This window comes from Protopterus annectens, chromosome 11.part0 (assembly GCF_019279795.1).
Source record: "Protopterus annectens isolate FY-2018-M chromosome 11.part0, PAN1.0, whole genome shotgun sequence".
Taxonomy (NCBI): Eukaryota; Metazoa; Chordata; order Ceratodontiformes; family Protopteridae; genus Protopterus; species Protopterus annectens.
The window spans coordinates 1,133,087,334-1,133,105,529 of record NC_056745.1 but is presented as its reverse complement, the minus strand read 5'-3'; the positions used below and the strand labels follow the sequence as shown (position 1 = coordinate 1,133,105,529).

The 18,196-nt window shown below is 35.1% G+C and overlaps 1 protein-coding gene across 1 annotated transcript in view; it reads right to left on the bottom strand.

The window, feature by feature from the left end:
* Positions 1 to 472: 472 nt before the first annotated feature.
* The window catches only part of TMEM178B (transmembrane protein 178B), a 311,456-nt gene continuing 293,732 nt past the window's right edge, over positions 473 to 18,196 (bottom strand). Inside the window, exon 3 of the mRNA XM_044087283.1 lies at positions 473 to 986. Coding sequence (XP_043943218.1) covers positions 736 to 986 — 251 coding nt within the window. The 3' untranslated portion in view covers positions 473 to 735. The remainder of the gene's footprint in view (positions 987 to 18,196) is intronic.

The following is an 18,196-nucleotide window of genomic DNA, read 5'->3' as shown; positions in this document are numbered from 1 at the left end:
TGCCAGACAGACGTTTTTCTATGTCACTTCAGCAGATGGTTTAAGAGTTTGTATGTTTCCAGAAAAGATATGTACAGTGTACTGAACTGAAAGGGCTCCTCCAGAACATAACTATATCATTATCCACAGGCTGTTTCACATTTAGACATCAGTGGGTCTTGTTCTCCCACTCTGGACTGAACAATAAATACAGTGATACGATAAGACTACATTGTAACTTCAAATGTTTATTCCACTTATATTACACATTTTACTTCGTCATAGGCCTGAATGTAAGGCATCTTGAAGAAAATAGAAAGTATGTTACTTGAAGTGGATTGGTTTTCTTCCAAGACTAGTTTCAGTATAAAGCAGTGAAAGTACATTTCAGATTCCATTATTCATCTTTGTTCATTGAATATATATATATATATATATATATATATATATATATATATATATATATATATATATATATATGCAATCATGTGGTTCCAAGGTAAGGATTCCTGATTTATTTTAACTCACTCTTCATTACAGACTACTTACAGTAAGCGTTCCATTACTTAGTACTTTCTGTGGAGTTTTAAATGCATACACAAAGCACCCTTGGCTGGTATAGCATACATTGTTTCTGCTTGCGTGATTTTAATTGACACTTATCACCATTTTTTTCATAGGTAAAAATCTGTTATTTTAGATTTCAGCAAGCCTGTCAGGACAAAACAGCCAAGCTTTATTTCCCTTTAGTAATTCTTAGCAAACGGTTCCATTTTCAGGCCTAGATTTTGGGCATCCAGTCCTGGGAACAGGTTGAACAGAAGGGGCCAATGTGCAGAAGAATCCAGAGATGAGGGTTAGACCCAGGCCACCCCAAGCACAGAACATGGACCAGCCATATCCGTGACTTATGTCATCAGGAAGGCCGTAGAGGTATCGTGGATAGCGAGAGAGCTCAAAGTTAATCCCTGCCACACAGGTACACAGTGAAATGATGCAGAAGGTTCCTGAAAGAGAAGAAAATATTGTTAGTTTTTTTTATGCAGCAGCAATCATGAAACATAAATTGTCATTACAATATGTCAATAGTCAGTGATTATGAATGGCAGTTTCATGAAAGAGAAGTTGTTGGCATTGGGTACCTTTTTGCTTTGTAGAACCCACACATTCATCATCAACTAGGACTGAGTAAGTAGGAATCCAACTTTTCAAAAGTAAAATGCATTTAAATGAAAAAGTATATCTTTAAAAATCATATAGGAGTCAAAATAAATAAGTAAATAAATAAATGTACTAAAATACAAACATGTAATGAAGGGAATGCCTAGGAGATGCTTCTATATAGGATGAGTTAAATTTAATCCTCGGGAAAAGCCACAACTCTCAACTTTTTTTTGCCAAAAATAATGGGGACAAAGGTTCCAAATCAAGGACATTTTCAGAACAATAAAAAATATGAACTGTCTGGCATTATTGTGTCACTATATATAATCTGCAATGATTTGTCAAAAAATCTAAAATTTTATAAGGGACAGGGGAAGATATGAGAAAAATCCAGACACATTCTACAAAATTAGGGACAGATGAGAGGTATAGAAATAATTTCCCCATATACCTGAGAAACCATGAAAATGGACTCTGAATGGACCCTGTTCAAAACCTAGTAGGCGAGGTAGCAGCAAGGAAAAAGAAGCTGCGGCTGACAGGCAGTTATAGGCTGCTTTGGTGATAACCTCTGGACCTGCTGCTAGAGACCAGTGGTAAAGCAAGCCATCAATATAAAGAAATAGCTCTTTCAGGCAATGTCAGCTGGATGTGTGGGGAGAGGGACATCTGACAAATTAAAAATGTCACTAGTTTTAAACAGAAAGTATTAAAACATTTGTCTACATATTACAAACGCACTTGTTTTGACACAAGATAATATAAAATCCAGTGCAGCATATATATTTAATACAATTCACACTTAATCTATTTACTCTATAGTTCTAATATCACAATTGTATTTATTGTCATGGCTGTTTTATACCATTACAACACAGTGACATACAAACAATGAGTGGTGAGTATACAGACATTACAGTGATTGCACATGTACAAGTATTGCATTTGCTCTATGTGTGCGTGCGCGCGCGTGTGTGTGTGTGTGTGTGTGTGTGTTTATGTTATATAAATATTAACAACCAACAACCACTATAGTAAATATATTATTATATAACAGTAACATAGGAGCAATACTAGGCAAGTGATCACAGGGACCATAAGAGGCCTAACTATATACAACTTTAAGGAGACCTCCTTAAAAGTTCTTCTCACCCTTTAAGAGTATTTATAGTGTCTGTCTCCCAAATCTAGCAGGGCTGCGCATGATAACTGTGGTGTAAATTTATGTCTACCTATCTAATCATCAAGACTAGTCAAAGTTATGCAAATTAGTACTTACTTAAACTGTAGTGGTAATTTATTCCATAAGTTAGGAATACACTGAGTTAGGAACCTATCACTTCAGTGAGTTCTGTTTATTTTTGTTGGTATAAATTTAGGTCCCTAGTATGAATGTTTACAGAGTTATTGGTTTTGTGAAGAAATAAGAGGTCAAATATATCCATATGTTATGGACAAAATGTAAATACATTTCCTGGATGCTTGCATTGTGTTTCTTCATTAAAATTATAAAATTTAAATACTGTTGTATTGTTTGTGACTTCACTAAAGTTGTAATGGCCTACATGTCCTGAATAGGTTCCAGCAAATCATTTGAGGACTTGGGGAGTGGGGGAGAAGCATCCTATGCTGGACTTCTCTTGAATGGATAAATGCTAACCTTGACTGGGGATACTGTCAGGAGAGAAAGGAACATATTGAGGAAGTCCTGCATCCAGTGTTTCTTTCATCCCTCTGGAAGCAGGGACAGAAGCATTTGTGGGAGATGAGTTATTTTCTCTGATGAGATCACTGCAACAATTAATGAGTGATAAAAACATTTAACATGGAAACAAAAAAGAAAAATAATGTACAATTTAGAACATAAGCGGAAAAAGAGACTTTGAAAGGACATTTGAAAACTTTATGTAAAGAAGTACTGGACACTGCAAATGTTTATGATAAAAGGGGTATATGGACTTTTAGATGGGATTGTAATATTGTGTTAAAAATAGAAAGAGAAAAAAATATATACATATACCAAGCATGATAAATGTGGAGGGGACTAGGGGTGCCATAAAATATTGTGGAAAACCCAAAGCATGTACTTTTTTGTGAATTAAAATGTATTTAATGTAACAACAATTGGACATTTATGGATGGATTTCCAAAATAAAAATAAGAGTAATGAAAAAAGAAAGACAGTGAAGAAAATTAACAAAGAGTAGACAATTTAGAAGCAATAGAAACAGAAGAAAATTAGATGATAAGAATAGTAGCGGACATAAGAGGAGGTTCTGAAATAAGTGATGAAAAAGACATAGACTGGAGGAAGTAAAAGAAAAAAAGAATTCTGGTGGTAAAAGGGTAAAAGAGAGAAAAAGAAAATTTAAAGGATAAATACAAAAGAATAAGAGAAATAAAATGGATGAAAAAGAATATGTGTATATATATATATATATATATATATATATATATATATATATATATATATATATATACAGAGAGAGAGAGAGAGAGCGCGCGCGTGCGTCTGCTAATGATAGGGGGGGTTGGTATATTGGTTAAAGATTTGACTCATAGACACAAGGTACAGTGTTTGGGGGGAATTGGCTAGGCTTAGAAGGGCCTGTTAAGAAAACTAGCCTAGTAAATAGCTATAAACTTATGAAACCATGAATCCAAGAAAAAGGGAAAATGAAAAATTTAGAGTGCGTTCTGAAAATGTGAATAATATTAAGAATATTGTAAAAAATACAGAGTTTGGAGTGGTGTAATACATGTGATGTAGATGTAATTATATTAAAAAACACAAGATGTGCTGTAGATGTAATTATATTGGACGACAATATTTTTTAACAAACAAAGAAAGATTACAAACAGAGAAACTATGGAAGGAAAGATAATCTGGGATTTGGAAGATAAGAGATGTTCTGGAATAGCTATATTCTATAGAAATATGGTAAAGACATTATATGTATCTTTAGCAAAAATAGGAATAGTAACCATTATAGATTTCAAATGGAAAAACAAGTATATAGAATTAGAATATATGCTTATACTAACTGTAAAGGAAGGGAAAGCTTATTTCATCAGATTTTAGACTGCTTAGTGATAAATATGAATATTATAATATAAATATTCTGGGAAGAATTAGCCAGGCAATTGTTATGGCTAGGCTTGTATAGGCCCTAGGGCCAATAGCCTGGCACCAACCTATAGGTTCATAGGTTCATAGGTAGGTACTAGCCTATCTGCTTGAGGGCATTTATAAGCCTAGCTTTCGCCGCCCATTGATTAATTAACTGAGCCTCTGTCAAGAAGAGCCAATGAAGTGATCCCAGGGGTGTATTTTCTGTTACCCATCCACTCGTCAAGTTTCTCTTGAAGAGTGTAAGTGAGGGGCTCTGCCTAATGTAGTTAGGAATTTTGTTCCAAAGCATGGAGAGTCTCTATGACAGGAATCTATCCCTCCAGCATGTTCTATTTATTGTTGTGGCGAGGTTTAGCTCACTAGCGAGTGGCTCGCAGTGACTTGGATTTCTTTAGGTGGAGCATGTCCATCAGTTCTGAGTTGGACATGGCTTTGTAAGTCAGGCAGAGATCACCTCTGAGTAAGCAATATGCGACTGAGTACAGCTGGAGTTTTTCCATTCGGGCTGCATAGGGCATATGTTTGAGGCTAGTAATTCTCTTGGTGAGGTACTTTTGTGGTTTTTCCAGCTGTTGGAAGTGTCTTGTGAGGTACATCCCAAATGGGGCATTGTACTCTATGATGGGTCTGATGAGTGACGAGTAGAGGACTATAACCTCTTTATTTCTAGATGTGAACCCCTTTAGTAATTAGATGGGCTACATAGAAGGATGTCCTAACTACTTTGGCAATATGATTGTCAAAGGAGAGATTACTATCTACCTGGGTCCCCAGATCTCTTATTACCTCTTCTGTATTAAGGGGGCTGCCACCTATGTGGTAATTCATGGGTGTTTTGTTTTTCCCAAATGGGATGACCATGCATTTTTTGGCATTTAGCTTGAGACCATGACTTTGACACCAGGTGTCCATCTCATTAAGGCCCTTTTGGATAATGTCCTTGTCAGCCGGAGAGTCAATTATGGCTCCCAGTTTGCAGTCATCAGCGAATTTGGTTAGCCATAGTCCTCCTGTGTTTGCCTGTACTTCTGAGAAGTATATGCCGAACAGTAGGGATCATAGGACCGAGCCTTATGGGACACCACTTCTGACTGGTTTAGAGTCAGACCTGGAGCCCGCTATTCCTACCGTGTGAGTTCTGTCTGTAAGCCAGTTGGCAACCCATGTCGTCACGTAGGGGTTTATGTTCAGGTTGGTGAGTTTTTCTATAATTTCTGATTGGGGAATTGTGTCAAAAGCCTTGGTGAGGTCAAGGTAGGCTGTGTGAACTACCTTCCCCTCATCTATGACCTTGGTAACTGTCTCGAAGAAGTCAACCAGGTTTAGTAGGCATGATCTGTCGAACTGGGTTGGGTCAAGTGTTTGGAGGTCCCCAATGTCTTTGTTAATGAGTTCCATGATGATGCCCTCCACAGCCTTGCAGACCAGGCTAGTCAGGCTTATGGGGCAATAGTTACCAGGGTCAGTTGTGACCCCTCCTTTGTGGAGCAGAATAACCGTTGCTGTGCACCATTCTATGGGCATGTAGCCTGTGGAGAGGCTGAGGTTGAACAGTGTGTTTAGGTGGGGGGTTAGTTCATTCTGTAGTTCATGCAAGACGCAGCCTGGGACACCATCTGGCCCCACTGATGCTGTGCTTTTGGCTTTTGAAAGGGCTGTTTTCACCTGTGTGTCTGTGATTTTTGGGACACTACCCTTTTCCGGTATTGTTGTGGGCCCTTTTGGGGGTGACAGGGGGGTTAAGTTTGCACTGAATCTATCTGCCAGGATGTTGGCAATATCAGTGGGTTCAGTATATTTTGTGCTAATTTGCACTAGCTCAGAGCATATCTGTGAGTTGCCACTTAGATTCTTGACATAGCTAAAGAAGGCTTTGTGGTTATCTTTTGAATCCTTGGCTATTTTTCTTTCAAAGTTAGCCTTGGAGGATTTTATGAGGGACCTTAGTTTCTTACTGATACTGATCAGGTATGTTTTTCCTACTTGGGATTTGCTTTTTTTCTGAACTAGTTTCCACTTTCTATTGTATAGCTTGCTTATGGCAGGGGTCCACCAGATTGGTTTCCTTCTCTTAGGGGAGTGAGTCTTGGTTTTACTAGGGATGGCATGATTCATGCATCCTTGTAGTTGCTCATAGAGTACATTTGTAAAGGTTCCTGCATCTTGGACACTGTTATCCTTTAGCGTGGGGGCTGTGAAACTTACCACCTCTGTCTTGAGTAAGGTAAAGTTTGCTATAGAGAAGTTTTTCACTGTGGTTTCCTTGGTTGGAGCTGGTGGTGTGGTGTGGACATCCAGAGTGATTAGTTTATGGTCTGATCTAACCAGTGATGGGTTGACTTCCGGTGTGGAACACCTGTCGCCATGTTGGTGATGACCAGGTCCAATATGTTTTCACCTCTGTTAGGGGAGTTTACCAGCTGATCCAGGGCATTTGAGTTGATAAATTCCAGGAAGCGCTGGACCTGGCAGTTTGTACTTGAGTAGTTTTCCCAGTTAACGGTAGGGTAATTGAAATCACCCAATATCAGGGTGTTTGGTAGGACCTTCATGTTTTCAAGTATCTCCAGAAAGGCGGAGTGGTGGTCCTGGGTCATGGAGGGTGATCTGTAGGAGGCCACAATTTGCATTGCAGATTTGCCTGATGTTAGTTGCACATGGATGATCTCGGCGGTATCATGCTGCGCCACTAACCTGGAGATGAAGGTATCCTTGATGAATATGGATACACCCCCTCCTTTTGTGTTTCGGTCCATGTTCTGTGGTTGAAATGTGTGGTATGAGCTGTAGCCTGGTAGTGCTGGGGTGCTCTGTGGAGCCTTGAACCAGGTTTCAGTTACTGTACAGATGTTTATGTTTTCCATACTGAGGAGTGCTTCGAGCATATGCATTTTGAGATTTAAACTCCTAGCGTCGAGTAGCATAACCCTCATTTTTTTTATTTGTGCTGTTTACAGAGGTGGGTTTGACTTTTGAGCCTTGCCTAAAAAAGGCACTATGAGGGCAGCAAGAGCCTTGGCCAGTATTCAAAAGCCTAGGGGTGACAGGTGCAAGCCGTCTCTTGCAAAGCAACGAGGCTTGTCGAGCATGTTGTCCCAGGCTGACAGACACTGGATCCCCTTTGAATGACACCAGAAGCTTAGCCAATTGTTGAAATTGATAATTTTTTTCTTTATACTGTGGTATCATTCTTGGTGAGGGCAGGATACTACTCAGGGTCAGGGTCATACCCGCCTGGGCTACATGATCAGAGAGCTATTCAATGTCTCTTTTCATGAACCTAAACCTAAACCTATGAATAGGAGACTTTATTTGTGATTTAAGAGGCAAGCATAAAAAGAAAAGAAATGATATAAGAAAAATGTTAGAAGTTATAAGATGTGGTAAGTTAAAACTTTTGGACAAAAAATCATGGACTTACAAAAGGGATGTGTATAGAACTGAAATTGATTATTTTACAGTAGCAGAAGATTTAGCTATAGGAGAAGGGGAAAGTAGCTGAAACAGGATTTTCTGATCATCTTGCAATATAGCTATAGATAAAGGAAAACAATGAATATATAAAAATAGGCAAAATAATTAAAGGATAAATGTTAAAGCATGGAATGAAGAAGAAAAAAGATTAGTAAAACAGTTATGGAAAGATTATATTACTATGAGAACATTTTATAAAAATGGTCTGAATGGTGGATAATATTTAAGAAAAAATATAAAAAGTGTTTTTTACAATGGCAATATGATGTGAGCAGAGAGGAAAAGGAAAAAGAGAAGTATCATGTTACTTAAGCAGATTAGTAAAGGAAGATGGTAATGCAATGAGAGAAAATAAAAATGTAAAAGGAAAAATAAAAAGCACTCAGAAAAAGATTATGAATAATGTAGTACAATATGTACAAAAATGTTTAAAGAAAAAAGAATATAGCGAAAAAAGCATGGAAAGTAAAAAAAGTTAACAGAAAAAAAGGAAATAAAAAGTTGGAAAAAGGAGATTTCTTTAAATAAGCTAGATAAACTATTAGGACAAGTAAATATTAGAAAAAAGAAAAACGGAGTGCACAACAGTCTAGATAGCCAAAGCCTTAACGCAATTTTAATAATTCCACATACAAACAGCGTTTTCGCTACTAAGAAAGTGTAGCTTCATCAGAGGCAAACAAACACAGAAAAAAGGCGCCAAACAGAATTTATACTAGTGGCAGCCTGAATTAAAATCAGCTGGTAAATGTTACATCACTTCCTTGCACAAATAAAATATCAACAAACACATATTTTTAAAGCTGATTAAGCTAAGGACTACAACATCTTAACCTTCCATCAGGCACAAGTTAATAAAAATGCTATTTAAGCATATAAAACCTTAATATATATAATTTTGATATATATAAATAAAAAAACTTTTCTTAAAAAAATTTTTTTAACTTTAATTTTTAAAATGCACATTTTAAATTCATTAACTATACCAATTTTAGATTTATATATAACTGAAAGATATATGTATACACAGGTCACCCTGTATATCAAATCTGTTCTTTAACTCAACTCTATGCAATAATTATAAAATCAATATAATAAAAACAGTGTAGTAAAATAAAAACAAACTATTTATAAGCATGACTTATCAACGGAGGTAGGATCTATATTTCAAGACCGGGGCAATATTGCAGCTTTCATTTAAGCCCGGTATATTAAAGGCATCCAATTTAAGCTGCCATTGCAATTCCAAAATTTCCAATAGTAAAGAAATAGGACCTCCCCTGATGGATTTATGTTTACAATCAATACCCATGAATACAAAATTATGCCCTTGGTTAGAGACAACATGCTTGGCAAGAGCATTCTCACATTTATTATTTCTGATTGCATATATATGCTGGTATATGCGCTCTCTGAATTTTCTATCCGTTTTCCGACATAAAAGCCGGGCAACAGACACAGAGGCGACATATATAACAGATTTAGTATTGCAATCAATTCTACTGTTTATCCAATATTTTTTGTTTCCAATAATAAATGAACTCCCAGTTCGCAAAACATGGCACCAGTTACACATCCCACAGGTGAAACATCCTTTTGTTTTATGGAAAGCTTGTGCTGGTGCTTTTGTTTGCAACAATTCCTTAATGTTGTGACCTCTCCTAAATGTAAACTTTGGTTTATCACCAAGTTTTTCAACCAAGAAGGAGTTATTAGTAATAAAATACCAGTTTTTAACAACAATATCTGATATTTCTTTGGAATTCAAAGTAAAAACAGTAGAAAAAGACAAAGAAAAGTCCCTTCTAGGTTCCTCAATACGTGTAACAGGAAGCAAAACTGAATTTGCCTTCAATTGATATATCTTGTTGACTACAATTGACAGGTCCTTTATCAAGGATTAGGGGACAATATTCCATTCCTTCTTTTATTGGAAACTTCTGAGATCATTTCATCAATAACTAAGGGTGGATAACCCCTATCTAGAAAAAATTCCCTAAGTAACACACACTCTTCCTCGAACCCTTTTAATTCACTACACATCCTAACTGCCCTAATTAATTGCCCTTTAATGATGGCTTTTTTTCAATTTATATGGGTGGGCACTTGTGTAGTGTAGGAATGAGTTAATGTAAGTTTTCTTACGGAAAATAGATGAAATGAACCTATTATTCCCAATATCTTTCTTCAGTTTGACATCCAAGTAGTCTATCTCATAAGTGTCAAACTTGAAAGTAAACCTTAGGAATGTTGTTGTACTATTGAAGTATTCTATCAAAAGCCGTGCCTCTTCTTCGTTGCCCTTGAACAGAATAAAAATGTCATCAAGGAACCTTGTATAAAAATATCCTATTTTTACATAATGGATTGTTTAGAACAAATTTCCTCTCCCAGTGTGCCATGAACAAGTTGGCAACAATGGCTCCACAGGGAGACCCCATGGCGACACCCTGTTTCTGGATAAAAAATTCTTTACCAAAAACAAAAAAATTTGAGGACAAGACTATATCTAATAGTTCTGTAATATTATTGATAACTTCTCTTGGAGCTTTTAATTCAGACAGTAGCAGCTCCAGCCACTCTATAGCCTCCAAATGAGGTATAGAAGTGTATAAGTCGACAACGTCAACTGTAACAAAGTTATACTCGCTGTCAAAAGGTAGATTATTAATACTTTCTAAAAAGCTCCATGAGTCCTTACAAATACTTGAGATGTATTCCAAGTATTTGTTTAATATGGAATCAATGTATTTAGCTGATGGATAAGAGATGGAAGACCTTCCATCTACTAATGCCCTCATAGGTGGATCCCCAAGATTCTTATGAATCTTGGGTATCTAAACATAACTGGTGTTCTTGGTTGAGTGATGTTAATGTACTCATAGGTCTCAAGGTCTATCCTCCCCTCAATAAAGAGGTCCCTAAAATACCCCTTGATCCTATGAATGCTAGTATTCATCTCGTTAAGTGATGAATGATTGTATGCAGGTGTGTCCAAAACCTGAGACATTTTTTCATTATATAAATCGTGTTCAAAGACAACCAAACCCCCACCTTTGTCAGGTTTCATGACCCTAACAGAGGATTCCTTAAGTTGGTTTAAAGCCTGCAATTGCTCTTTTGTTATGTAGAAGAACAGGAATTGGAAGAAATAATAGTTGAACCAATACCTTTAGGAACTATTAATTGCCCTTGTATCGTTAAGAACAAAAAAGGTGACTTCACTATTTATAATTTCTCATCATTGACTTTAGAACCTGAGTTAATTGAGTTACTTTCCCTAGGTTATAATTTTGTCCCATCGAGACATTTTGATGTGGTTAAAGTACTTATTGACTTGAAGTGCTTTGTTAGGAAGCTCAATCTAAAGCTGCTGTTTAACAACTCTAATGATGAAGAAAGAGTAGCTATAAAACTTCCGAGTATTTTTAACCCCCCTTTACACGTAGGTTTGCGTATTTTTGAAAATGCCTGCGAATTAGATATCAGGCACTTACATAATACCAAAGGGGTTAGCAAAAGCATTTTCAACATAACAAAAGAGCAATTGCAGGCTTTAAACCAACTTAAGGAATCCTCTGTTAGGGTCATGAAACCTGACAAAGGTGGGGGTTTGGTTGTCTTTGAACACGATTTATATAATGAAAAAATGTCTCAGGTTTTGGACACACCTGCATACAATCATTCATCACTTAACGAGATGAATACTAGCATTCATAGGATCAAGGGGTATTTTAGGGACCTCTTTATTGAGGGGAGGATAGACCTTGAGACCTATGAGTACATTAACATCACTCAACCAAGAACACCAGTTATGTTTGGGATACCCAAGATTCATAAGAATCTTGGGGATCCACCTATGAGGGCATTAGTAGATGGAAGGTCTTCCATCTCTTATCCATCAGCTAAATACATTGATTCCATATTAAACAAATACTTGGAATACATCCCAAGTATTTGTAAGGACTCATGGAGCTTTTTAGAAAGTATTAATAATCTACCTTTTGACAGCGAGTATAACTTTGTTACAGTTGACGTTGTCGACTTATACACTTCTATACCTCATTTGGAGGCTATAGAGTGGCTGGAGCTGCTACTGTCTGAATTAAAAGCTCCAAGAGAAGTTATCAATAATATTACAGAACTATTAGATATAGTCTTGTCCTCAAATTTTTTTGTTTTTGGTAAAGAATTTTTTATCCAGAAACAGGGTGTCGCCATGGGGTCTCCCTGTGGAGCCATTGTTGCCAACTTGTTCATGGCACACTGGGAGAGGAAATTTGTTCTAAACAATCCATTATGTAAAAATAGGATATTTTTTTACACAAGGTTCCTTGATGACATTTTTATTCTGTTCAAGGGCAACGAAGAAGAGGCACGGCTTTTGATAGAATACTTCAATAGTACAACAACATTCCTAAGGTTTACTTTCAAGTTTGACACTTATGAGATAGACTACTTGGATGTCAAACTGAAGAAAGATATTGGGAATAATAGGTTCATTTCATCTATTTTCCGTAAGAAAACTTACATTAACTCATTCCTACACTACACAAGTGCCCACCCATATAAATTGAAAAAAGCCATCATTAAAGGGCAATTAATTAGGGCAGTTAGGATGTGTAGTGAATTAAAAGGGTTCGAGGAAGAGTGTGTGTTACTTAGGGAATTTTTTCTAGATAGGGGTTATCCACCCTTAGTTATTGATGAAATGATCTCAGAAGTTTCCAATAAAAGAAGGAATGGAATATTGTCCCCCCTAATCCTTGATAAAGGACCTGTCAATTGTAGTCAACAAGATATATCAATTGAAGGGGCAAATTCAGTTTTGCTTCCTGTTACACGTATTGAGGAACCTAGAAGGGACTTTTCTTTGTCTTTTTCTACTGTTTTTACTTTGAATTCCAAAGAAATATCAGATATTGTTGTTAAAAACTGGTATTTTATTACTAATAACTCCTTCTTGGTTGAAAAACTTGGTGATAAACCAAAGTTTACATTTAGGAGAGGTCACAACATTAAGGAATTGTTGCAAACAAAAGCACCAGCACAAGCTTTCCATAAAACAAAAGGATGTTTCACCTGTGGGATGTGTAACTGGTGCCATGTTTTGCGAACTGGGAGTTCATTTATTATTGGAAACAAAAAATATTGGATAAACAGTAGAATTGATTGCAATACTAAATCTGTTATATATGTCGCTCTCTGTGTCTGTTGCCCGGCTTTTTATGTCGGAAAAACGGATAGAAAATTCAGAGAGCGCATATACCAGCATATATATGCAATCAGAAATAATAAATGTGAGAATGCTCTTGCCAAGCATGTTGTCTCTAACCAAGGGCATAATTTTGTATTCATGGGTATTGATTGTAAACATAAATCCATCAGGGGAGGTCCTATTTCTTTACTATTGGAAATTTTGGAATTGCAATGGCAGCTTAAATTGGATGCCTTTAATATACCGGGCTTAAATGAAAGCTGCAATATTGCCCCGGTCTTGAAATATAGATCCTACCTCCGTTGATAAGTCATGCTTATAAATAGTTTGTTTTTATTTTACTACACTGTTTTTATTATATTGATTTTATAATTATTGCATAGAGTTGAGTTAAAGAACAGATTTGATATACAGGTTGACCTGTGTATACATATATCTTTCAGTTATATATAAATCTAAAATTGGTATAGTTAATGAATTTAAAATGTGCATTTTAAAATTAAAATTAAAGTTAAAAAAATTTTTTAAGAAAAGTTTTTTATTTATATACATTAAAATTATATATATTAATGTTTTATATGCTTAAATAGCATTTTTATTAACTTGTGCCTGATGGAAGGTTAAGATGTTGTAGTCCTTAGCTTAATCAGCTTTAAAAATATGTGTTTGTTGATATTTTATTTGTGCAAGGAAGTGATGTAACATTTACCAGCTGATTTTAATTCAGGCTGCCACTAGTATAAATTCTGTTTGGCGCCTTTTTTCTGTGTTTGTTTGCCTCTGATGAAGCTACACTTTCTTAGTAGCGAAAACGCTGTTTGTATGTGGAATTATTAAAATTGCGTTAAGGCTTTGGCTATCTAGACTGTTGTGCACTCCGTTTTTCTTTTTTCTAAAGTTTGTCTACAACTTTTGATTTTGCGAGGACAAGTAAATATAGATGGAATGGGGTATGAAATGCACAAACATTTAAGGGATTGTCAAAAAAACAATATTTTTAAAGATTTTGAATGAATAGTTAAATGAAGTTTTTATGTATAAAGAATTATATAGTGAAATACTTAAAAAAGGTCTGGTCACCTCGACTTCTTTCCATTTGTATATTCCATAACTTTTATTTATTTATTTTTTTAAATTTAAAAAAAAATCTATAGTCCAGACTCTGGACATACCAGAGAGGCAGCATGGAGGAAATACAAAGAAAATCAGGTATGTTATTTAAAACTAAAGGCACATACCTGATTTTTTTTTCCACTTCCACCATTCTGTCTCTCTCTCCTACCCCTAAAGTAGCTGAAACTTTTTTTAATTAAAAAAAAAAAAAAGAAAACAAAACAAAAATAGATCAATGTAGACTTTCTTTTCTCTGTTGGTTCCTTTTCAAAACATTGATGTACTGGGTATGCGTGGCAACGCAAGTCACATATGCATGTACAGTACATCAAAGCAAGGCAGCAGGATACCACCAGCCATGGAAGAACAGTATGGCACTGTTATACAAAGACATTATTTAAGAAAAGTAAGTATTTTTTTGTATAATAGCAATAACTGACTCCGTGGTTGTGGTATAGTGAAATATACCCACGGTTGGCTTTATTTAATCACTCGAGCTTTGCTCTCAGGATTAAACCACACCAACCATGGGCAAATCTTCACTATACCATACCATGTTGTTGGTTATTGATGAATTATTAAATGTTTATGAATGCAAAAAGAGATTTGAAACTAAAATCAACAGTTTTATATGAGATATAATATATAGTATAAAGGGGAAGGGTTGTCAAGAATTATTAATGATAGTTAGAGAAATTGTGGATGATATCATGAATAGAAAAGAAGAAGCAGAAATCATGATGGGAGACCTTAATAAGGCATTTTATAAAACTGGGCAAGAAATCTTATGGGTAATAATGAAAGGATATAAGATAAGTGGTAAAGAAATCTTATGGGTAATAATGAAAGGATATAAGATAAGTGGTAAAGTTAGGAAATTATATATGCCAGCATATACTAATAATAAAACGATAAAACAAATAGTACTCCACAGGGTAAATGTCCTGTTGCCAAAAGTCAATAAAATCAGTAATCCACAATAAGGTATAACAGCGAGACAACCAGGCACTCCGTTATCTTTTTCAACCATAAAAATGTGTATTTGTTCAAGTAAAAAACACATCAGCAGTGGTAAGCGCTTTCGCTAAAGAGCTTCATCAGACCATCTAACTGAAATCAATTACATCTCATTTTATATGGTTTTATGGTATATGATTGTTTTTGAATATAAATAGGATGTTCTTTTTTAACATTTTATTTTACGCCTTTAAGTAAATTGTATTTTAATTGTTCATGCATATGATTGGATAATAGGGATTTGATTTCTGTATAAAATGAGATGTAATTGATTGCAGTTAGATTGTCTGATGAAGCTCTTTAGCGAAAGCACTTACCACTGCTGATGTGTGTTTTACTTGAATAAATACACGGTTTTATGGTTGAAAAAGATAACGGAATGCCTTGTTGTCTCGCTGTTATACCTTATTATGGATTACTAATAATAAAGTGAAAATATGTGTAAGTGGCTGTTTTTGGCCAAGAGGTACATGTAAAGAATGGTGTAAGGCAGGGATATCCAATAAATTGTAAACTCTTTGTATTTGTTATGAATGTGACAGTATGTGAAATAAATTACAAAATGAAGTAGGCGAGATATATAACATCTGAAGAGTTAAGAATTTCAGTTCTGTTAACATATGCAGATGAGATTATATCCCCCAAAAATAGTTAAAAGAAGTAATGATTTGCACAAATAAGTGTCTAGAGGTGATAGTGATGGCTTTAAATAATGAGAAAATTAAAGGTGTAGGTGATATAGTAAAGACTTCTCCAAATGCATATCTCATTACTGTTTTCAACTTATTTACTTGACATATTTCCTCATCAGATTGTATTACTTTTTTAAATGCTTTTTGAACTTTGTGCTTATATGTTTTAAATGTTTTAAATGTTTTAAATGTTTTATCTCTTAATCTGTATAATTATTATTGTAGTTTTTGTATGTACCTAATTTTTGTCTGTATTGGAGCTTTTCTCCCTAGGACTCCATTGAAAACGGGTTATTTTGGCCCAATGGACTATCCTGGTAAACCAACTGCAAATAAAATAAATAATAAATAAATATGTTTTACAATAAATGAAATGTTTGTGTTGGGTATAGAATTTGGGAATAAAAGTGTAAGTAGAATTCAATGGGAAAAACAGTAGAAGAAATAAAAGAAACCTGTCTTTTCTGGAGAACATATAAATACAGTACTGATGCTAAAATAGTACACAGTGTATTTATGTTGCCCACAGTATTTGAAAAGGAATTATTACATATATATTTTCATTTATATGGGGTTCTAGATTAGACCCAGTAAAGACAGGGGTTTTGTATGTAAATAAAGAGGAAAGAGGTTTAGGGTTAATTAACCCAGAGTTATATGCTGCTTCATTAAATTTGTACAAACTGTTAAAGTGGATAAATGAAAAAGATGAGAGATTAGTTGTAAAACTGTATAAATATCAGTATGATAAATTGTGGGTATGGCAAAAAAAGGAAAAGAGAAAAAGAGTGTATAAATGAAGAAATAAAATGCTACCAAGAAAAAAAAATTTTGTAGAAAAATTTGATGATAAAGAAACGGATAGAAAAGTATGATATAAGAACGTAACGATAAACCATTTACTATGTAAAACCATGGGAAAATCTATCAGATGAAAAAAATTAAAGTTATAAAATTAAGAAGCAAATGGTGTAATCAGGAAGTAGAATGTCAACATTTTTATGGTGACTGGTAATAAATAAATTACCAGTAAAAGGAAATATACCATATAAAAATAAAAGTAGTAGAATATGTTTACATTGTCAAGAAGAAGAAGCTACAAAACATGTGTTTTTAAATGTAAAAGAGTAAAAATGTTATGGGGAAAATATGTAAAGACGATTTTTTTCAAATATATAAAAGGAGTGGATAAAGTAAACATAGATATGATTAAATATGGATACTAAAAGAATAGAATTAAAGAATATGTTAAAAGAATAGATAAAAAGTTATTTTATGTCATATGGGTTATAAGGAATGAAAGAATAAATTAAATTATGCTTAATGGTAAATGGATTTTAGGAACAATATTAAGTAAAATCAGGTGGTGGTTATGGAAAAAGGTGTGAGGGTCTAATAGGGATAAAAATTTAGTATGATTATAAAGGAAATTAATGATATGTGTAAATATATTTGTATCTCTATATATTTGTACATTTGTAAAACTTTGTTGCTGTTGTTGTTCTTTCAGCTTTTCTCGGTTAGGTGTCGCCACAGTGGAACTCCGGTCCACTAATGATTGACAGTAGATTTTTACGGTGCCGAGGTGATTGGCAGTAGATTTTTACGGTGCTGAGGTGACAGCTTGACACCCAACCTTCAACAAAGGCACACCCATTCTACACATGTCTTTCGAATGCCACTTGACTGCTCCAGCCGAGAATCAAATGGGAGAACCTCTTGCTGTGAGGCAACAACGCTACCGCTGCACCACCATGGCTTATATATAATATGTAAATATGTTGTAAATAAGAGCTTTTTTGTATACAAATAAAAGACCCCCTACTGTTTTCTGTAAGTGCTGTGGGATCTTTTACCTCCACTTGAGCTACCACCAACTCAAGAAGATGTGACTTTGGTTTAACATTTCATCTGTAGGACAATACTCTTAGGAGTGCAGCACTCCTTATGACTCACTGTAGTGCCATCAATCCCTATTTGTGGTATGGGAACAGAACCCATAACCTTCTACACCAAAGGTGAGTGTGCTACCTGTTGCATCAATGACAGTATAATTTTGAATTCCTACTTCACACTCTCTAAATTACTTTACCATTGAGAAGGCTGGAGACAGATTACATGATGCAACTTCAGTATAGTTCTTTTGCTGAACTCAAAAGCAATGTGCAAGGTGATATTAACTAGGCCCATGTAAATGCTCAGGGTAATGAGGGACTTTACTGAAAGCTGAGATTGAAGTGAACCTCTAAAACAACTATGTGTGTTTTATCCTAATCATACCTTTGCTGCTGGTAAAACTTGCTTGACACTATATCACTAAGTACAAACATTGCTAGTATTACTTCTGTGTTCTGGCTTTGCCATGCTAAAATACCTCTGTGACTTCTTGTTCATTGGCCTGTAACT